Source organism: Pteropus alecto, unplaced genomic scaffold (assembly GCF_000325575.1).
Source record: "Pteropus alecto unplaced genomic scaffold, ASM32557v1 scaffold125, whole genome shotgun sequence".
Lineage (NCBI taxonomy): Eukaryota > Metazoa > Chordata > Mammalia > Chiroptera > Pteropodidae > Pteropus > Pteropus alecto.
In genome coordinates, this window is record NW_006436888.1 from 5,059,140 (window position 1) to 5,081,369 (window position 22,230).

Consider the following 22,230-nt stretch of genomic DNA (forward strand, 5'->3'; position numbering starts at 1 on the left):
ACACCCTGCCCTTCCCATCTCCAAGCCTGAAAATGCTGCTGTCTCTCCCTGGAAATCCTTTTCTGCTCTTCCTCCTCCTCTCCCTCTTCCTCTTTCTCTTTTTCCCCCGGAGATAAACTCCTACTCAGCCTTTAAGGTCCAGGTCAAATGTGCCTCCTCTGTGAAGGCCTTCCCAGTCATCCTTGGGTAGTGTCTGTTACCTTCTTTGACACCCCGGTGATGCTCTGTTTCTATGGATACCTGAGGGCTTGAGCTGCAATGATTGGTTCCATCAGCTCTGGAGTTTCGAACTTGAATTTCATTAATCAACTCTGCTCTCCCTCCCTGTTCACTGGCACCCAGAGGATGCTTCATGTCAGGATGTTGAATGAATAAGTGAGCGAACGAGGCAGCATCAAAGGCAGCCTGGGGAGGAAGAGGATCCGTGCGAAGTCCACAGAGCGGGGAGGAGGGCAGAGCTTGGTCTGGAGGCATGGAAGGGGCATGGGCTGTTTATTGGTCGGTGTCTGTGAGTCTCAGCTTTGTTCATTCTAACTCCAGCGAGGGGTCTCTTCTCTCCTGCTGCCCCCAGAGTTCCGCTGGGTCAGAGAAGAGGTGTGCGTGTCCTTGTCATCGCCCTTTCCAGAACCCTGCCCTTTTTGCCCATTGTTTTCTGCAGCTGACAGGCAGCCCTCCAGACTTCCTTCCCTTCGTCCATACCTGGAGGGCAGATGAGTGGCAGTCAGACAAATCCGATCTCTCAAATAGGTTTAAAGGTCTTTTCCCAGAGACCCGGGGCTCATCTTTCCTTTCTCCGTCTCTGAAATGCCAAGGCAGCAATTCGGATCTCGAATGGCCCCAAGCAGGGGTGAAGCCAAGTGCTTTATTGCACAGAATGAATTTGTTCTTTGGGGATTCTTTGGCCTGAAGGATAGCTTAATGTCCTTATGTCACCTGGCGCCCCCAACTTGGCTGGTGCTCAGAGGCAGGAGAGCTGCCCTGCTCTTGTTTACTGAGAGGAAGGCTAAAGAGGCCTGAGGACAGGTAGGGTCACCTGCAGACTCCAGTCCTCCCGCTGGCCACTCTGATTTACTGAATGCCCAGCCAAATCGAGTCCCAGATAAATAAGTCAACTATCTGAGGTCTCCTGGCAGCAAGTGGCAGAGCTGAGATTTGCTCCCAGACTCATCTGACTTCAAAGGCAACCCCGCCTCAGCCTGGCCCAGCCACTCCAGGGGTAGCACAGGCCCCAGCAACCAGCCCATCTAGGGACCTCATGGCACTTGGGCAGGACTAAGCCCATGGCTGCAGGCAACCACAGCCTGGGGCGGAGTTTCCTGGGTTCCTGACACCCACAGGCTCCTCCGGCTCCCAGAAGCCAATCAGAGATTTTGTGATTTCTTCCTTGGCTGAATTCTGCTCCTGTTGGAAGCAGAGGACGGAGGTTTGTCATCTCTGGTTGTGGGGCTTATCTTTTGAAACTCTGCAGTGCATGTGGAAACCTGTGAACTGGAGAAGGCGAAAGCAAGATTAAAGAGAGAAAGGATTAAGATCTACAGGGCTCCCCGTGCTCTGCAGAGGCTCTCCTGCAGGCAGTACTGCGATCTTTCTATTAGACAGCCCGCCAGCCTCCAGTGCTGGTGGTGACAAGGGCTGAGCCCCGAGTCCCAGCCCTGAGTCACTGAGAATGCAGCATATTCAGGCACAGAGATGGGAAGGGCAGGGTGTGTTTCGGAGGCGGCAAAACACAGAAGTGGATTTCACTTGAATTATGTGCACAAGGGACATGGGGGTGTCTTCCATCAGCTCCACACCCCACTGTGAGATTCCCTGGGCCCTACCCTCCCAGCTCCCTCCCCAGCTGTACTAGTTATCCATTGCCGTATAACAAATTACCCCCAAGTTTAGCTGCTTAAACAGTAATAAACATCGGTATCTATTACCTCTCCCAGTTCCTGTGGGTCAGGAATTTGGGAGCAAGCTCGCTCAGGGTCGCTCCTGAGGTCGCAGTGAAGATGTCAGCCGGGGCCGTGGTCATCTGAAGGCTCGACCGGGGCTGGTGGACGTACCTCCCAGATGGCTCACTCTCGTGATGCTGGTTGTCGGCAGAGGTCTCGGTTCCCTCCCACATGGGCCTCCCACGTGAGGGTGGCTTCCCCAGAGAGAGCGATACGAGAGAGAAGCAGGCAGAATCTGCCATGGCTTTTAATGAACTGGCCTCAGAAGTCACATACGGTCGTTTCTGCAATAGCTTCTTGGACTCCCGGATCTGCCCTATTCAGTATGAGAGAAAACCAGACAATGGAGTGACTACCAGGAGTTGGGGATTCTTGGGGACTACCTCCATGGATAGCCCTAGTGAGGACAAGCCCTGGTCTACAGAGTTTCGGAGAAGCAAACACTCAGATTCTGAAGCTGACTCTTCCATTGGTTTCCATGAGGCTTTTCCAGGTGCCTTCCAATGCTGGTGGGGAGGGCGGGTGTGGTGTAGGACAGGGTGGGTGACGACCTTCCCTCGAGGGAAGTGACCTGGGGGTTGGAAGGGCCATCTGTGTCTTTCAAATCATGTCAACACATGAGACCGAACCCATCCCTGTCCATTGACCAACTGCCCACATGGCTTCTGGAATGGTTATCCTCCAAGCAGGCCCACAAATGTGCCTTCCAGCAAATCCCTGAGATTCTGCCAGTTGGACGGCCCACACTCAACAGGGACTAGCCATGCCAACGAGATCCACGCAGGGGCCAGGGATCTGCTCAGGGGTCAGCGTGAGAGTTGGGGGATCCCAGTAAGTCTCTACGTGCCCAGCCCGGGTCCTGGACAGCTCCCACCTGCCTGCCCCTCAGGCCATGCAGGCCTTGTATAATTAGAATGCCAGGAAGCACCTACAGACAATTTTATCACACTGTGTATAATGTGTAAATACTATTAAGTTAGACAGATTTTCTCATTAATTCCCAGTCCCAGTGACAGACCAGGAATTAACACAATTGATTTTCCAGTCCCTACTCATTATCAATCATCCCCCAGAACTTAGTCACATTTCATCTGCTCCACCTGGGCCCTGGCATCTATCTGGAGGCTTCAACATATATTAAACTAATAAAGAGCAATGGGCACAGCCGTGCCAGCCCTGGAAACTGGTGGGGATGAGCAGAGAAACCAGTCTTGGGCAAAAAGTTGGAAGATTGGACAGAGCATTTGAGGGCATGGTCCTGTCCCTCTAGGATGCTGGCATCAGTCAGTGGGTACTCAGGCAAGGATTAGTCGCTCTCACTTATGAATTGCTAATTGACATACCACCTCAAGCTTAGTGGCTCAGAACAACAGTAACTGTTTATCTGCTTATGATTCTGGGGTGGACGACTTGGGCCGGTCTCTCCTGGGCTCACTCGCATGCATTGAGCTGGTGGCCTCATGTACATGCCTGGTGGTTGGTGCCAGCTGTCGGCTGGATGGTCTGGGGGAACCTCAACTGGGACAGTTCATCTCCACTTTGTGTGGCTTCTCAAACTTCAGGGGGCTAGACCCAGCTCAGGGTTGTCCCAGGAGGAAAGCAGAAGCTGCAAGGCTTGTTGAAGCCTAGGCTGGGAAGTCATTCAGCATCACTTCTGCCATATGCTATGGGTCAAAGTAAGTCAAAGACCAACCCAGATTCAAGGGGTTGAGAAAGAGACTCTGCCTCTCAATGAGAAGAGTAAGGTGAAGGCATATTGCAAAGGGGCAAGCCACGGGGTTGAGGGGCTTGCTGCAAGCAGGGTACCACAGTCAGCAATCTGGGACCAGGCTCTCGGACCCTCCTGCAACAGGCAGTTTCTTCCCGATCATTTCTACCAAGAGGAGGTGGCTCTCATTCAAAATCTGACTTCGGCGCCCATCAAAGCAGGAGAAAAATGTGCATTCCAGCAACCTGAGCGGCGGCCACACCCCACATGGAACGAAGGGACAGGAGGTGAAGGAAGATGACCTATGTCAAATTCTTACCCCTGCCTCGAGCTGACTTCCCTGCCACCCGGAATGTTCCTAGACCATCTCACTCCCAAAGCTGAGTAGTATGTATTCAGAAATTGGCAATTGTCTTACGAGCAAGAGCACATACACTTACAGAAGCCAACTTTTTGCTAACAAGTATGTGTCATGTGTAATGTCCTCATTCCAAGTCCAAGTTGAAAACTGTGGGTCATCCACTGCTTTCTACTCCCTATGCCATCCCACCCTAACGGAGATGATTTAATTTCAATGACAGCATTATGGAAGTATTTACAATTTCTACTTGACAAAGAGCTTTTGAAGTAAACATTTCATTGGGGTGTAATGCAGTCAGGAGAGGGCACAGTTGTAAGTGTATGGAGTTCAATGAACCTTCTAAAGTGAACGCACCTGTTTAATCTGTGCCCTGAAGCCGTCCTTCTCACCCACCCCCCCAACAGAGGGCAACTATCTCCTGACTTCTGACACCATAGTTAGTTTTGAAAGGTTGTGTATTCATAGGGAAGATGCTTTCAGGAGGCCCATCTGCCTTGCCCAGGTCCCAGCTTTGGGAGATGACTAAGGTCCCATCGTCACTGCCTTCAGGGTTTTTGGATCAGGAGTTCCTACTTGGGGGCAAGGAGATGGTCTTTCAACTCCTCTCCATCCTGAGTCCTTGAGTGTTGTCCTTAGGGCAAAGCCCTTTGCTCCACGGGGGTGGAGAGTGAGGGGATGGAAGAAAAAGCCACCAGAGGTAAGCGAGCCTTTGGGGCATCTGGCCAGTTTCCTTCCATTTCCTCCTGGATCCTGGATGGTGTTCCTCATCCAATCCCTTGTCACTTGGAGTGCGGGACAAGCTGTTGGGTGGTGTGCTGATGCTGATGTGGAAGTCAGAAGGGCTGGTGGGGATGCAGGGAGGAGGGGAGGGCAGTGGGGCATTGGGAAACATTGGGCTGACCCCTCCTGAGCGCTTCCTGGAGCAAGACGAGGTCAGTGGGTCGCAGAGGGAAGGGGTGAGCCCTCGCGCAGCTCTGGTATTCGGTAAGCCCGAGCCCACCTAGAATCATCACTAGACAACAGTCACCGTCCTTATGGAAACCGTTTCAGATGAATGTGCTTTATGATGTGACTTTTTTAGAAGTTCTGCTACAGGGAGGTGAAATAGGTCCTGAATATTAAGTAGTAAGAGGTTACAAAGGGCATTTCTGCCTGGTGGGTAACTCTCCAGTTAATTAGCTCCCTAATACCCATCGGGTAAAGGGGGGAGGGAAGAACAGGGTCCTCCCACCCCCACTCAATGACGAGGTTCTCTCTTCTTTCATCAAAGCTCTCTGGGTGGACCACGGCACTCTCTGTCCCTGGGAAGATGCTGGCTGGGAGCCCGAGCTCACTTGCAATCAGCCCGTCAGTCCCAGCTGGGGAAGGAGACAGGCACAGAGCAAGATGCGGTGCAGGTAAGGCAGCAGGGGTGTGGGAGACGTCTCCACTCCACCTCTGCCCCCTTATACCTCACTGAGAAATGAGGAGGCACCTGCAGGGACAGAGGTGGCCCCATCTCTGAGCTTCCAGGGTTTGAAGGTCAGCAGGACATAAACAGTCTCCCGCCCGGACTCCACCCAGGGGCAGAAAAGCGAGAATAGCTTTGCACTCTCAACAGCCAGTCTTGAAACAGCAATGCGTGGAACGAGGTCCTTCCCAGAACCGCTCCCCCCAAATTCCTGATTCTGTCACACAGCCCCTCAGGCCGTCCTCCCAGAGCAGCATGGGCCGGACGTTTCTCTTCTCATCTGTCTGCCATCAAAACATACCCATCTTGCATAGCATTGATTTTGGGCCCCATCCTCTGTTCTCCATGGTGATGGACAGATTTTTTTTCCCCTCTGTGAGCCCTCCTCAGTCATATGTTTGTGTTTTAGCAAGGACCTTTGGGAAATATAATACCTTCATTCAAAGGACCGGCAGATGGTGGAATTCCAGGTGCCTGGCAGGTTGCTGTAGGGCTGTTTAGGTGCAGGAGGGCCTCTGAGCTCCCATCAAATCGCAGCCATGGCGACTGCTCTTCCCATGACAAGTTGTCACCTGCAAACCAGCATGCTGCTGTCAAGTATAAGGTTAAGCCTTTAAGAATGTGCCCAGCAGCAGACTGTGGCCTGACTGACTGACTGAATCCTAGACAAGAATGGAACTCAAGACCCTGATCTCGTCAGCCCTTGACCTCGTCTAACTTTCCAAATTCTGAAAGTCAAGGCAGAAGGCCAGAGGTCATCCCACTAACAGCAGCTTAGGGTCCCCAGGTGGTAGACGCAGGAGAGAAGAAAGGCACCATCGCCCAGAACCAGTCCTCAGCACTCAGTGTCCTAGACAAAGGGACAACAGGTCAGCTTCTCCCCGACAGGTCAGCTGGCCCAGGACACTCAGGGCAAAAGGAGGAGGTCCTCCTCTGCACTCATCCTGTCCCAAACCGCAAGTCCCACAGAATTGCAAGCTTCCGGAAAGAGCCTGAAATAGACACATGCCATGTCTCCGTTTCTCCAATCCCCCTCCTGTGCGTAAGTGCCTATTAGGGACAAAGGGATGGAAACAGAGGACAATAACATCTGTTTTTCCAACGAGACGGTGACAACGCGGATCTGAAGGCAGAGCTCACGCCCGCACTGGGGCCCAGATGCAGCCCCGCAGCTGCGGAAGCAACTGGCACTCGATCATTTCTCAGAGAGATGGTCTCCCAATCAGTGGCTCCTTGCTTGTTTGCTTTATCCTTACGGGGGGAGCTATCTTGCTCTCTGTAGGATCAGACCCACCTCTCTGCCTGCTTTTTATCTCCGAGTTAGGTCTCTGTTTCAGAAGGATCCTGGAAGCCACAAGTCCTCCAATCCCGGTCCTGCTTCTCGAGGCTGGGACCAAGGTCGGGATGCTAGCCCACCCCCTGGAACATGGTGGAAAGAGCACTGGGTTAGGAGTCAAAGGGCCTGGCTTCTCATCCCAGCTCGATCACTGGCTCTGCAACCTTGGGTGGCCGTTGAGAGCCAGGAGCTTCATCTTGCTACAGGAGCCCGTTTCCTTACCTAGGAGGACTTTCTGAACTACGTCAACCTTGGGTGGCCGTTGAGAGCCAGGAGCTTCATCTTGCTACAGGAGCCCGTTTCCTTACCTAGGAGGACTTTCTGAACTACGCTATGAGTCGCAAAGGTGATAACACGCGTGAGCCTAATTCGGGTCAGAGGGCAGACCTGACAAAGAGGGTGGGGAGACGCCGTCGTGTGGATTCTGCAGGTGGTTCTGTCTGAGGCTGCTCAGGCCTAAAGATGATGTCTACCAAATTTGCAGGAGCCATGCCTCTGCTCCCGATCGGAGGGAGGTCTGAGATGACCCCTGGGGTCAGACCGCACAAAGCAAACAGAATCATCCATTTCCCTTCTCAAACAGGGAGAAGCTTGAGACCCTCTTTTTCATGAGGCCCCTCGACCCTGCCCCTTCGATCTCTCCTCCCAACACCCAGGGCAACCATCAGGAGAAGCCCCCGTGTGCAGGGGGAGCCATGAAAAGTGAGAGGAGAGGCAGGACAGAGAACAGGAGCGGAAGACAATGACGAGAGAGGCCGCTGTGGTCCTTCCAATGTTTTAAAAGAGATCGAAATTGAAAATGAGATTTATTAAAAAAAATAACCCATCGTGCTTTTCCCCCTTAGAAAGAAAGGAGAAGTGTTGAAGATGAAAAAAGATTTTAACCAAATGAGTGCTGCATTTTGAGTCAGAGAGGAGATGATTTAGGTCCAGGCCCTGCCGTTCCTTGGGCCTGTGACCTTGAGCAAGTCACATTGGTACTCAGCCTGTAAAACAAGCCCGGCGTGCGCCTCGCAGGGCGGCGGGGAGGCTGGGCTGAGAGCTGCGTGGGGAAGGGGGAAGGGCTCGTAACCCAGGTTACGCCCAGACCCAGAGCACGGAGGCTCCCACTGTGATCAAGGTTAGGCGGTGTGGAGGACCACTGTCACGCCCGTTACTTCCTCGACTTCTCCATCTCAGGACAGACCCCTGGGAGTGAACGCAAGGACACCCTCCTCACAGCAGCTCAGACCTCCAGTACCGGCCATCCAGGCCATGTCACCCGATCCGCCGGGAGGCACTAGAGAACAAGTATGACGGATCACCCTGGGCGGGCAGTGGGATTTCTAGGGCAGAGCCTGGCCTGTCCCAGGAGACGGGGAGCTTCCTGGGGAAGCAGGTCTTCTCCTAGCTCTCAGGCAGAGCAAGAGCAGCTGCAGCCACCTCATGGCCCCCGGGCACAGATTACAAGGCTCTCTTCCCCACCTGACTGATTTGGTTATCTTTGTGCTTCACCGTCCCCTCGCTGGTCCTTCTTGGAAAAGGAGCAGCCCAGCCCTGCGAACCTCGGTTCTGAGCTGGCAGGATAGCTAACAGCTCCATCTCCCTGCCTCTGCCCCTAGTGCTCTGGGCTATCCTTCCTCACGGTCCCCACAGCTTCCTTTTATCCTCTCTGGAATTGCATGGAGATTGGTTATCTGGTAATTGAGATTGTGGTACAAGGTGTCGCTCATCGCATTGAGTTCCATCAATTTTCAGCTCCTCCTGATACCCAGAATAATCACCACCCCGTTGGTGAGGAGCTGGGACAGAGGGCGGAGCAGTGTCCCTGCACATACATAGGTACACGCACGTCCCTGCACATACACAAGCACACACGCACACATGAGCAAACACACGCATGTGGGAAAAACTTTTAATGATGATAACGCTGGTAAAACAGACTTCAGATGTTTTCTGGGTGTCCTTCCCTTGTCGAACCTTGAGGGGAGTCCAAAGAGATGTTACCTCTCCCCATGCCATATTCGGGGAATAGGACACCCTTAAAGTTCCCCTTCCCTAGAGATTCTCGAAGGCCCTCCGAATGACAGGGCGGTCACGACCGTGCAGAAGACCGTCTGTCTCTCCACCCGGCACTCTCTTAGCACCTTGTCAATGTCAGGCTCCCAGGCTGGGCCATGGGGCATTCAGAAGGGAAGTCACCTGGACAGTCTCTGTCCCCAAGGCCAGAACCTCAGGGGTACTTACTGGGCTGTGGTCGGGAGAGGGACAACTTTCCCACAGTCACCCACGGGGACTCTAATCTCCCACAACCAGGCCTGGCCGTCCCTGAGAGAAAAGCTCCAAATGGTCATCCCTCAGTTCAATCACCACCCCGTTGGTGAGGAGCTGGGGCAGAGGGCGGAGCAGTGTCCCTGCACAAACATAGGTACACACACGTCCCTGCACATACACAAGTACACACGCACACATGAGCAAACACACGCACATGGGAAAAAACTTTTAATGATGATAACGCTGGTAAAACAGACTTCAGATGTTTTCTGGGTGTCCTTCCCTTGTCGAACCTTGAGGGGAGTCCAAAGAGATGTTACCTCTCCCCATGCCATATTCAGGGAATAGGACACCCTTCCCCAGAGATTCTCGAAGGCCCTCTGAATGACAGGCCGGTCACGACCGTGCAGAAGACCGTCTGTCTCTCCACCCGGCACTCTCTTAGCACCTTGTCAATGTCAGGCTCCCAGGCTGGGCCATGGGGCATTCAGAAGGGAAGTCACCTGGACAGTCTCTGTCCCCAAGGCCAGAACCTCAGGGGTACTTACTGGGCTGTGGTCGGGAGAGGGACAACTTTCCCACAGTCACCCACGGGGACTCTAATCTCCCACAACCAGGCCTGGCCGTCCCTGAGAGAAAAGCTCCAAATGGTCATCCCTCAGTTTCCTCGTAGGACCCTATGTGGGTACCAGAGCAGAGCACCCCTCCCCCCCAGGAAATCATCAAAGGGACCCCCATACACAGTTTCACAATGGAGTTCCTTTACTTTCCTTTACTTTTCTGTCCCCCTTACTATTCTATAAGCTCCATGAGGGCAGAGACCTGGTCTTGCTCATCTTCTACTTTTAGTTTTTAACACAGGCCCTGGCACTTATCAAGTGCTCAATAAATGTTTGCTGAATGAATGACGAGCGTACCAGGCAGTGCCAGCACTGAGAAGAACACCATCATGTCCACCGTGGTCCTCTGTCCTTTCGGGGGGAAGTCTGAGATTATACAGAAACAACCACGTTCTAAAATATTCATCAGTAAGGGAGTAAGGGGACTCACTTAATAAAGTGCCTGCTGCTGCATACCAGGTCCCATGCTAAATACTCCACAAACAATATTTCATTTAAACTCAAAACTACCCTTCAAGACAAATACTATCTTCCTCCTTTGCAGAGAAGGAATTGGAAGGTCATAGCTTGGCTGAGTGTATCCAGTGGGTGAATGATACAGCCTGGACTTAAACCCAGCACTGTCAGAATCCATGGGTGTTTCACCAGTCAAGCTCCATGAGTGACATGAGTGCCTGCTTATCTGCCTTTCCTCTGGGATTGTAAGATTCCTGAGGACAGGGGCCAGGTCTTACCATTATACCCCAGAGCCTACCCAAGGGCTGGAACAAAATACTTGCTCAATTAATTGTGAAAAATGACTGGCCTTGCAGCTGCCTGTAGATGGCACCAGAGAGGGTCAGAGGTCAGGTGAAAGAGGCTCTTCCATATTGATCAGGGTCTAGAACAATAGGGCGTAGAGGAATTCATCTCTGCCACCCTCGCTCTCCTGCACACTTTTGAGCCTCTGCCGTGACACATGGGATGGCATCAGAATGACTTACGTAGGTGTGATCTCTCCACCAGCTCCCTGTGAGTCCTTGAAGGGCAATGGCGTGACTCATGTATCTTGAGTCCTGGGACAGAGCTGGCCCAGAGCAAGCTCTCAGTAGGCTGAGGTCCTTGGCCAGGGGAAGTGTCAGGTGAAAGGCCCTAGTTGGTGATGGTTGGTGACAGTAGTGACCGCTGACCCCCTTGGCACCTCCCCTGAGTCTGGACTCCTCATTGCCTGGCATTTCCTGGCCCAGGGCAGCCCAGGGCCGAGGCAGACTTCTCATCCTCACGACGTGATGCCTCCCCGGGGCCTCGCCTCTCAACGCCATTCATCTTGATGAGATGTTGGCAGCCTTGGCTGATTAAATGCCCCACCATCCCTCCCATTTCTTTCTCAGCGAGGAGGTATCAGGGTTTTTCATTCTTCAGGCTTTGACCTTGACAGTGGTGCGATGGCCCTTAGCACACCTGCCTCAGTGCTGCAGTTGTCTGGCTCTGCTACCAGAGAGATTGATTAAGGACAGCTTCCACACTCTCAGGCAGGAGTCAGGGGACTTTCTCTAGCTGGGGAAATCGGGGACGACTGTCTCCTGGCACCTCAGCTTCCAAGAAAATAATCGCCCGCATGACCATCTTTGCCTAAAAGGCTCGATCGCTGCCCCCCGCCACGTCTTCCTGGAAGCCTTCCCGATTAGCTCCATTGGCACCCCCATCCCTGCCCTCAGTGCGCTATGTTTGTCAATGTTTATTCTATAGTTGGCATAGGTCAGCTGACACCTGTTGACACCTGTCACTATTAGCTCCTGGAGCTGCTCACCTTGAACATGAAAAGGGGCTCTTTCAGACTCGCCCAGGTGGCTAGCATATTCCCAGGGAGCAGAGTCGCTCACAGTGCAGATATGGGCAATCTGATCCAATGGCCAGGTGAGGACTGCGAGAAACAGAGGAAATGGAGGTGGGCAGATGAGGGAACAAGAGAAGAAATTTCACCTGAGAATGGACCTCACTGTGTCATCGTGGGTAAGCAGTGGCCACTCTCCGTTATTCAGGGATGGGCAGACTGTGACCCAAAACTTTAGCCCAGCCAGCCAGCCAGAACAGGTTAATTATTATTCTTGTAGAGCCAGCCTCCTGGAGAGTTGGAGGGCGCAAGGCAGAGGGCCTGAGGGGCCTCACTTTGAAGACCAGAGGGCAGCAGATGAGTGCCAAGGCCAAGGGCAGCACCCAGCGGGGCCCAGGTTTCCTTCTCTCCCTCCGGCTGCTTGTCTCTCTTGCCAGGTCTCAGGCTCTCTGCTTCCCAAGCTGGAGCGCCACAGCAACGGCCACCTCTGTGGGCCTTCCACCGTCCCCATCATTCACACACTCTTGAGAGTGCCCCAGGAGCTGCTGTCTGAGAGCATCGGTGGCTCCAGGGAAATCGTGAAGACTGTGTCACTCTTTGGTGAAATCGTGAAGACTGTGTCACTCTTTGATGCTTCGAAGCCCCTTTCTTTCTCAGGCATCCACCACCGCCTCGCTTACCTTCCTCACCACACTCTCACTCCCTAGGGCAGACCAACTGACCGAGTCCCCCACCTACGAGGCGCTGCAGGGCATACGAAAACAGACGTGAGGAGCAGGACCTGCACTGAAACAGTCCAAGCTTGGAATCATGGTTCCATTATTACGAGCCGGGTGACCCTGGGCAAAGATAACCGGCTCTCTGTTCCGCAACTTCCTCTCGTATGAAAAAGAGACCTTCGTAACCCATTAAGAGGCTCGTTCTGAGCACCAAAAGAATGTATTTAGGCTTTCGGAGCAGTGCCTGGCACTTTACTACTTTATTACTGGCATCTCTCAGTCATCCAGCAAACACTTATTTATTTAGAGGCCTCCATGTCCCAGGAAGACGAGCTGGATCTCAACAGATCTGAAGAGTTCCTACCATAATTCCGACCCCAGGTGGACTTTACCTGTCCTGACTGCTCAGGGGCGGCAGATGTGCCGCAGCGGCTCACGCTCTCACACCTGTCGGTCAGCCCTAGAAGGTCTGTTCACTCCCATGTAACCCACTCCTTCATCAACCATGACTGAGCGCCTGCTCTGCTGCCCCAAGCACTGTGCTAGGCTGATCTGGGACAGTAAACGAAATGCATATTGTCCTCGTGCTCGAGTCCCACCATCTACTGGGGGAGGGTAACAGCAGACATGTTGACAAACTAAAAGATGTATAACATACACACACCACGCCGTGACCTTCTCCCATTGTGACCCCAATGGGGACAATTCTAAAGCAGGCTGGGGGAGAAATGGACAAGGAACCTGTCTGCAGGCCGTCCGGAAGAAAACAGACTCAACTCTTGTCACCTCTTCAGGCAGGGGACCTGACTTGCTTTACACCACCATTTGGCATTCTGGCTTAGTCACTCACGGTGGGAGGGCTGTCCCCATTTGAGGAAGGGCAAATCACAAATGTCAACTGGCTAAGACCCAAGTGCCAGGTTCCTGCCAGAGGCACTGTTTTTACACCAGCCCGCACAGTCTGGAGCCTGTAATGAGAGAGGCTGACAGTCTATTAGCAGCAGAGTGGTCTGCGGGGCTCAGAGGAAAGGAGCTGTCATCCACCTCACTTCAAAGGCTTTTGAGGGTAAAATCAAGTGTGTATGTGTGTGTATGTGTGTGTATATGTGTGTGTACGTGCACGCGTGTGTGTGTGTATAATCTTAAAAAATAGAGAAAGCAATATAGGTCACAGCCGTGCCTGTTAAAATGGGCAAATGACAATATAACATCACGAAGAGATGTCAACATGTTGCGTGCACTCTGGGGACCTCCCAATTCCCAGGGGCAGGTCTGCGACAGTCCCCTAATAAAAGAACGACCACATTGCAGGGGACAGAAGAACCTGAAGGTCTTCTCACCCACCCCGCTCTCTGATGTCCAGCTCGTCAGTGTTCCTGACAAGCAATCACCTTTTTGCTTGAATGCCTCTAGTCACAGGGAACTCACCACCCATTGGGACAGTTTGAACATCTCACTTGCCGATTCCTCTAATGGCCAGAAAGTTCTTCCCAACCTAAGAGCTTACACTTGGGGCCATATAATTAACTTCCACTCATTGGTCTAGTTTCGCCTTTGAAGTCACACAGACAGAAAAAAAAAAAAAAAGCCCAATCTCTTTTCCCCAAGACGGCCCTCTCGTGCGTCTTTTCCACGCTGACAGGGTTTTAAGTGCTCCTACCAGTCCGCCTAGTGCTTTCTGGACGAGAGCCAGTTTGTTAATCACACCTTCAAAACGTGGTTCCACACCGAGGCGCAAAGTCTCTGCTGCAGCTGCTACCAGTGTGAAAGCACACGTGCACGTGAACACAAAGTCCTTCTAACTGGATTTCCATCCACTCCACATTTCATATTGTCGAACGCCCTGCTGAGATACAAGTATATTACACCCGCCGCACGCTCCTGACCGACCACATTTGCTCTATCGAGAAAAAATGTAGAAGGTGCCCAGCAATGGACCCAGCCCCCCGACACGTGGTGCAGCCACACGGGGTGGGCAGGACCTGCGCCTTCCTTGCTCTGGACACTAATCTCGTGTTAATGCCACAGATCACATTGACCTTCATGGAAGTCAGAGCTCATTACCGACTCAAACTGAGCTTCGGGCCGAGTGACAGGCTTAGATTTTTGTTTAATGCAGGAGTAACAGAAGAGTTAGCAAGATAATAATAAATGATTGGCACCCTCTTTCCTCCCCGCACTCAAGATGCCAGCATTGGGCTCCTGAAGGCCCCCCGGGCGGGACTTTGTGCAAAGGCGCTATGAGGGGCGGGAAGGAGGGAGATGCTTTGAGTAGGGGAGGTGGACAAGGTAGATCATGTTGGGAGGGGTACTTCCGTGAGACAAGGCAGAAATGGGGATGGCGTGACAGGGACAAGTGCCCTGCAAGCCTGTGATACTCGTCAGCAAAGGGGGCTGCTGTCGGGGGCATTTTGAACCCTTCTAGAACAGTGTGCACAAAACGAGGGTAGATTCCAGGGCTGAACCCCAGATGAGGTAGCAGAGAATCGACCTTACAGACAGTGAGGTACTGGAGCAAGGGCCCAGCCAACAGCCCTGGCTTCTGGCCCCACCGAGGCCCACAGGGATGTAAGCCAGCCCAAGAGGTGAAGGGTTAAATTTCCGGCCACCCCTCTGGGGAGCAGAATTAATGACCCCAGAAACAAAGGCATGTAACATTGTACCCCAGAGTCATCAATAAAATTCGTAGCAACCGCATCTATTGCTGTCACGCCAGGCATCCTCCCCTTTGGGTATCATACAGTTGTCTTTTAGGGACCCAAGTATACGGCCAAGTATTTACTCGTGCTATATTTTCCATTCGGCACATCAGGCTTTTTGAGCAGTTCCTGGCAGCCTTTAGATTGTCATTTTACAAGCTCTTCCCTCAAGTTTACAAAACCTTCCGAATCCCAGGCAGTAACAACAGGTGGTGAACCCGGCCAGGCAACGCGGGGAGGCCAGGTGCGCGTGTGCTGCCAAAGGCTTCCTTCCACTGACAGTAACACGCTGATTGGTCGGCTCTCTCCCACGGCTTGCTCAGTCCCCCAGAAATTCATCTAACTAGACTATTATCCATTCCACGTTATCTCCGCTTTGTTCAGAAGGATATATTGTCAAATGCCTAGTTGAAACCCAAATGCACTCTGTCTACTATGTGTTCTCAATCTATCACACAGTGACCCTATCGAGGAAAAGAAAAATGAACGTAGAAAAGGACAGAAGGAAACAAGGTTAACTTGACCTGACTGGTTCTTGGCAAATCCACACTGGCTCTGAGTGGTCCCTACTTTCTTTTCTAAGGGCTCATCAAATCTGGTTGAACCCTACCGAAATTCATCAACCGAAGATCATGTACCCACCGAACGTTCCCTTGTCTCTGTGATGGACTGAGATTTATGAATCAGAGTTCACAATCAGACAATGAGACAAGTAGGAGGAAAGCAAAGAAAAACTGGAAACTGGTAAGCATTTTTTTTTATTAACAAGTCTAAAGAAAACCTTCATTGAATCAGGGGATGTAATACAAATTATGGTGAACTTCATATAAAACCTGGCATCAAATTTGGCCTTTTAGAAACATTGATATATAAAAATTTGCATTAAAGTCTGCACCAGAACACAGTGCAGAGGCTGATGCCCCTGACAGGAGCGCTTACAAAGGTGGGTCTGGTCTGTGAACCCAGGAAGCTCTTGGTCCTACAGCCTCAGGTGTGAGCCCCACGTGCAAACAGCCTGCTCTGGGGAGGGGCCCGAACAGCTTGTCTTTGCAGGCGAGACCCCTGTGAGCACCAAAATGCCACAGGCCTGGCAGAAAAGACAAGTGGTGCTGGGCAGGAAAGCAGGAGAGGGGCCGTTCCCCTGGTTACCGGGCTCTCACCGTTATTCGAGGACTCCGGATGTCTGCGGACAAACCACCTTTAAGTTCAAAGGAACTTTTGCGATTTCCAAATATGTTTTTTCTGAGTAAGCTGACTAATTCTAATTCAAGGAGCAGAATCACATAATTAGCTGATCTTAAGGATTAAGAACTAGTTCTCATGTCATTTTCTGCAGGCCAAGGCCCCTGGAGACACCTATCAGAACGGCTATCATCACAACCGAAAAATGTAGTGATCATGGCCTGCATCTATTTCGGTCTTGGACCAAATGTAACAGCAATTCTAGCCCAGAAATTGTACTTCACAGGCAATGATTTGGAAAGCAGCTTTGATCAGTGTTGGCATTCCCCGACTCTGGGTACAAACTATCTTTGCACAATGCAACTGAAGCCATTGGGAGAAGCAGGGTCAACACACCACATCGTCTTCGAGGAGGAAGTCACAGCTCCTTCCCTGGCAGGGCGTCACTTGGGGGACAACGAAGCCTTGCGCGCTGTAGGTAGCCCACAAGGACAGCAGTGTGTCTCCAATTTCAGGGCTCCTGACAGTTGCCGACAGGACTGGGAGTCCTTCCTGCCATCCCGGTGGCTTCTACAAAGGGAAAACGGCCGCCCTACCAACTTCTATCCCAGAGAAGAGCGATTTTCTGAGCTGCCTCCAGCGTGGGATTTCTTTTCCTTCCCAGTCCTGCCTTGATTGTCTTGCTGCAGGGTGAGCTGACACTTTCCCTCAATGGTGGCAACGAGTGAAAGGAGAGATGAAGGACAAAAGCCTCGGAATGACAATTTAGACAAATAGCCGGAAGCCATGTTCGGCTCTTAATGAGAGACTTTCTCAGGCAGTGTATTTCGGGACCCAAATGCTCACAGGAAGAGACAGGTGCTCCTGGTGTCACTGGGGCCTGACACCAGTCATTACCACATCCTGCAAGACCAAGGTAACAGCAGGACACTTCGCCCAGTTACTATGGCCGTCTCAGGACTGGAGGCCAACCCCAGCAGCTCTTCAGTCGTCAGGCTTTTCAGACTACTTTAAAGCAGCCTAACAGCACCCCCTAGTGGAAGTTATACGTAAAACAAGGGCCATGCAGCCGACTCACCTTCTGATACGAGTGGTTTCAAGATTCCCCACAAAACAGAATAAAACAAAAACAAAACACTATCTTTAAAAACATAATAATTTTAAAAAGGTGGGAGTTCACAAGCCATCCTCAGGCCCCCTCACTGCCAGATCACTTTTTCTCCTCGGATACTCTGTCTTCAACACATCCTCAGACACGGGGACATGTGGATGGGGGAGCTCCTGGTCCCCTTAGAGTTTGGGCAGACTACCTGCTGGGGCCAGAAAGATGCCAAAGACGTAGAAGAGTCCCAGCAGGAGGTTGAGCTTGGCGGTCCTCTGGGGCAGTTTGCTGAAAGTCTGGCTTCGGAACTGTCTCTCCAGAGAAAAGGCCATGGGGATGGTGAGCAGGGGCAGTGCCAGGCTGATGCTGCAGTGAGTGGCCAGGATGCTGAAGATCAGGTAGGGCAGGAAGAGCAGTGCATTGTAGAGCATGTAGGAGAAGGTGGGGCCGATGAGGATGGCGAGGGTGACGATGCCGGCCTCCCGATCGGACTCCATGTCCCTGGTGTTGTTGGAATGGAGAATGGCCTCCGTGCTAAGGGCGAGGGGGATGGCGTAGACCAGTGGGAAGACCGCCAGGGACCCCACCTGGACGGCGTAGGCGAACATCACGGCCAGCGGGCCAAACGTGATGAGGATGATGAGGTCTCCCAGAGCCACGTACTTGAATCCAATTCCTACAGCCAGAAAACCCAAAAAGTTGGTGTGAGATCAAGGGCTGGAAGCTGAGGGGCTGTCCGCCAGCCAAAGGCAGGCCACTCCTGGCCGGGCGCAGCGAATTCACAAGCGGGGAGAGTGGGCGGGTGCCGAGTTCCCTTCCTGCCAAAACCTGATTTCTTCTCCAAGGACACAGAGGTACAGAGAACACTAACCTGTGAGCACCCAGTGAGGTTTCAGAGCTACACCCAATTTTTCTTTCCTACTGTCCCCCAACAGAATCCCGCAACAAAGAGAGTGGGTTCTCACGACATACACACTTCAACGGGAGAGCCCAGGAAGGATCTAGGTCTTGTAATCCAGTTCTTCAGTCTCCGTCACTCTTCACCAAGCCCTACGTGACACTGCTTCTGTCTGTAACAGCATTAGATCAGGCCCTCACAGAATATCCAGCCCGGTCTCTTACTTCTCTGCCTCCTTCCTCTACAACCTCTGGAGGCATCTTCTGGTTATAAAAACCCCCAGCGAATCTCAGTGAAATTACAGGGTTCCCAAACTCCGCAAAGACTTTCACCCACGTAATGCGTAAAACAGCTAAGATAACATAATGACGTTACAATGCTGCTTCCCCTCTCTGGTTCCCCTTAAGTTAAAACTCAGAACTCATCCCTAACTCCTCTGCCTGCACTGCTAACTAACATCTGTCAAATCCTGTCTATTCTCCTTCCTTCAAACCTGCCCAGTTCTCTCCATCCCCAGTGGCACGCTCCATCCCATCTCACTGCACCCCAAACCCAAGCCATAGTCGTTTTCTGCCTGGAATACTGCGCCGCCCTAATTGGGTCCCCAGCTTCCATTCTCAGAACCTCCTCCTCCTCCCATCCCTAACCAAACAGCCACACCGCAGCCAGATGATCCTTTAAAAATACTAATGTGACCATGCTCCCTCCCCCAACATAAGCCCATAAGCCGGAAAACCCTGATCAACACATGTTCCTGGGGATAAAAGCGGAACTTCCTCCTGGCCGGCCCCTGGCCCTGCCCCCTCTCTCCAGCCCTCCTTGAGCTCTCCTCCCTTCCCCCTCATACTTCCTCAGTTCCTTGGGGCCTTCAGAACCACCCGCTCCTCTGCCGGGCTAACTCCGTTCTTCCAGGCTGTCTTCTTTCAGCTCTACGCCAGTCGGTCCCCTTGTCGTGTGTGCCCACGGCACCCTGACTTCCACTCTCACACACATCGCGCTTCTCGTTACTTAATCTCCGTCTTCCCCAGCAAAGCCAAGCTTCCGTGGGTGCAGGACTTTGTGTTTGGCTTCTTCACAGCTCAGTCCCCAACGCCTGGCACGATGGCTGAACTAAACACAGAGCTACAGTAACAAGCACCTGGAACCGCGGTCAGGAAAAATGTCCGACTTGGGACTGACGCAGCATGGAATGGCTGGGAGTGACCACACCTCCACTGCCCCAGAAGCATGGGAACCTTCCAGACCTGACCAAGCTACCGAGACGTGCCCTTGGGATCAGAAAAGAAAGAAAACTGTTGGTAGGCACCTGCATTTTAACCAGCCTAAAATGACAAGGGACAATGGTCTGCAGAGGATCTAAGGCCATGGCAGCTGAAAAACAAGATTCGGCCCTTCACACTTGTAGCTGGGGTTCTGGACTGTGGGGGTTCCCCCCAGCTTTGCTGAGATATGATGAACATATAACACTGTGTGGTTTACGGGGCACGACGTGCTGATCTGACTCATGTACAGCAGAATGGCTACCGCTGTGCCGGCTGGCGCCTCGGTCTAGTCGGATTCTTTGGCGCCAGCCTTGGTCCTTCAGAATGGAGTGTCCTCAGGGAAGCTTATCACAGGCTTGGCCCCGGTACCCACCAGTGCTCCCCAAGTGGTGTTTTGATCAGTGGTTTCACTGTCTGAGGACAGCCCCCCAGGAGGAAGTTCTCTCTTGTGAGACATCGGCTCCAATTCTAAATTAGTAAATGGAAGTCTCTTGCAATCTCTCACATGTTGAGGGGACGACGGCGGTCCCCCCTCTCCTCATCCAAGACCCCAGGAGGACGCCTGAAACCACAGGTAGTACCGAAACGTATGTATATTATGTATTTTCCATTTGTACCGTACACGGCTTTTCACCCAACGGACGCATCGTACGGCTTCTCTCTGGCGTATCCAGACGGCCACCATCACTACCCCTGTGCTTTTATTATTAAGTAAAACAAAGGTGACTTAAACACAAGCCCTGTGATACCGCGACGGTCGGTCCGATAACCGAGACGGGGCTCGGTGACTCACGGGCGGGGAGCACACAGTGTGGAGACGCCGGACAGAGGGATGATTTATATACAGGGTGGGATGGGCAGACAATGTGAGATTTCATAACACTACTCCGAACTTATGAATTGTTTATTTCTAGAATTTTCCATTTAATATTTTTGGACCACAGTTGACCCTGGAAAACGGAAACTACAGAAAGCGAAACTGCAGGTAAACGGGGCCGACCAGACCCTGCCCAAGGAAGACGCCAGCGGGACGACTCCTGGCATGGACCTGGCCGGCTTCTCCACCAGCTGCCTGCTTTCCTTTTGCCTGTGTTCTTAGCTCTCCAAGCAGACTTAAGGCTCTAGCTATGGAAGAAAACATAACTCTAAAGCCTTGACCTCCGGCTAGATTACCCAAGAACACCTCCTTAGATGCCCCGACAAAAAATTATGGGAGCGAAGTTGAACAGAAACCTGCGCCTGCAAAGATAAGCAAGCCCCCGCCTTCAACAGGACCTACACAAAACCAACCACAAACCCACTGTGGGGATGAGGAAGGTCTGGCGAGCTCCCAGAGGTTATCTGACATGAGAAAACACTAGAACCCTTAGGAGAAAGCCCAGGGTCCTGAGTGGCCGATGTGTGGCCCACGTGCCCCCCGATTCAGAGATGTGGCCCTCCTGGGAGTTTCCTTTCAGGCACTCCCGCCCCTCCCAACATCATCTTCCAAACAAGCCATCACAGTGAAATATTGGGCAGTTCTCCACACAGCAGCCGGGTGAATTTGATAAAACAGAAATCAAAATGTTGGCAAGGACGTGGAGCAACTGGAACTCTCGTACATTGCTGGTGTAAAGGTAAAAATCATACAGCCACTTCAGAAAACACATTGGCAGCTTTTCACATAGGTAAACATCATCTATGACCCAACAATTCCGTTCCTAGGCATTTACCCAAGAAAAATGAAAACCACCGCACAAAGACTTGACTGTGAATGTTCAGGCATAGCAGCCAAAATGTGGAAACATGCCAGATGTTGCAAATCAGGAAAAAGGACACACTGCAGTATGTCCACACAATGGATTCCAAAACCAAGGAACTGCCGATGCACATCATGAGATGACGAATCTCAAAACCATCACGCTGAGCGAAAGAAACCAGGCGCAAGAACTCATACTGAATGATTCCATTTACGTGATGGTCCAGACCAGGCAAAACCCATGTGGAAGAAATCAAAACAGTGGGTGCCTCTGGATAGGGGTGGGGAAGGTGGGGATTGACAGAGAAGAAGCATAAAGAAGCTTTTAGGGGTGACAGAAATATTCTGTATCATGATAGCAGTGAGGGTTATACAGCTATATGCATTGGTTAAAATTCAGCAAACTATAACACTAAGATCTGTACATTTCATAGTATGCCATTATATATCAAAAGCAATGTTTTAAAAAACCATAAAACCAGATTAGATCATTACTCTGCTCAATACATTTCAACGTCTCCATTTGTCCATTCAATGAATAAAAGGACTACATGCCAGGCACCGTTCTGGGAACAGAGAGACTAAAGTCCCTAACCTCAATGAGTTTACAATCTAAGGGGAAAGATAACTAATAAAGCACCTTATAGGGTATGTTAGATAAACATGAGAAAACACCTTCTAGGTATATTCTATGAAGAAAAATAAAGCAGAGCAATAGGGCAGGTACTGTGGGGGAAACACGGGGCGCGGGGTATGTGTGTAATTTTTTTTCAGCTGCTGCAAAAAGCTTCATTGTTTCATAATGTAAATAGGGTGAAAGGCAAGGCCTCACTAAACAGTTGACATTAGAGCAAATGGGTGGAAGAGGTTAGAAAGGGAATCATACAGACAGAAGAGTGTGCCAAGTCCAGGAAACATGATCTACACAGGACGTGAGGCAGGAGCATGCCCGGCACGGTCCAGAAACAGCCAGGAGACGGTGTGGGTGGAGCACGCCCAGCAGGAGGGAAGAAGAGCAGGTGAGAGTTGAGGGGAGAGAAGATGGGCGGATAATGACCTCAGGGATCACTGGCCTTTACCCTGAACGAGATGGGAGCCATTGGAGAATTTTGAGCAGAGAACTGAAGTGGCTGCCTTATGTTTTAAACGGGA

The 22,230-nt window shown here is 51.8% G+C and overlaps 1 protein-coding gene across 3 annotated transcripts in view; it reads right to left on the reverse strand.

Moving 5' to 3' along the window:
- Nucleotides 1-22,230, reverse strand: part of UBIAD1 (UbiA prenyltransferase domain containing 1) — a 39,679-nt gene that overhangs the window by 13,949 nt on the left and 3,500 nt on the right. Inside the window, exon 2 of one of the 3 annotated variants that reach the window (XM_015591291.2) lies at nucleotides 5,891-6,028. The exons of 1 other annotated variant lie outside the window; for it this stretch is intronic. In XM_015591291.2, the coding sequence (XP_015446777.1) occupies nucleotides 5,891-6,028 (138 nt within the window). Of the gene's footprint in view, nucleotides 1-5,890; nucleotides 6,029-15,635; nucleotides 17,857-22,230 lie in introns of those variants that run through there. One more of the 3 variants, XM_006914359.3, reaches the window with a different exon arrangement.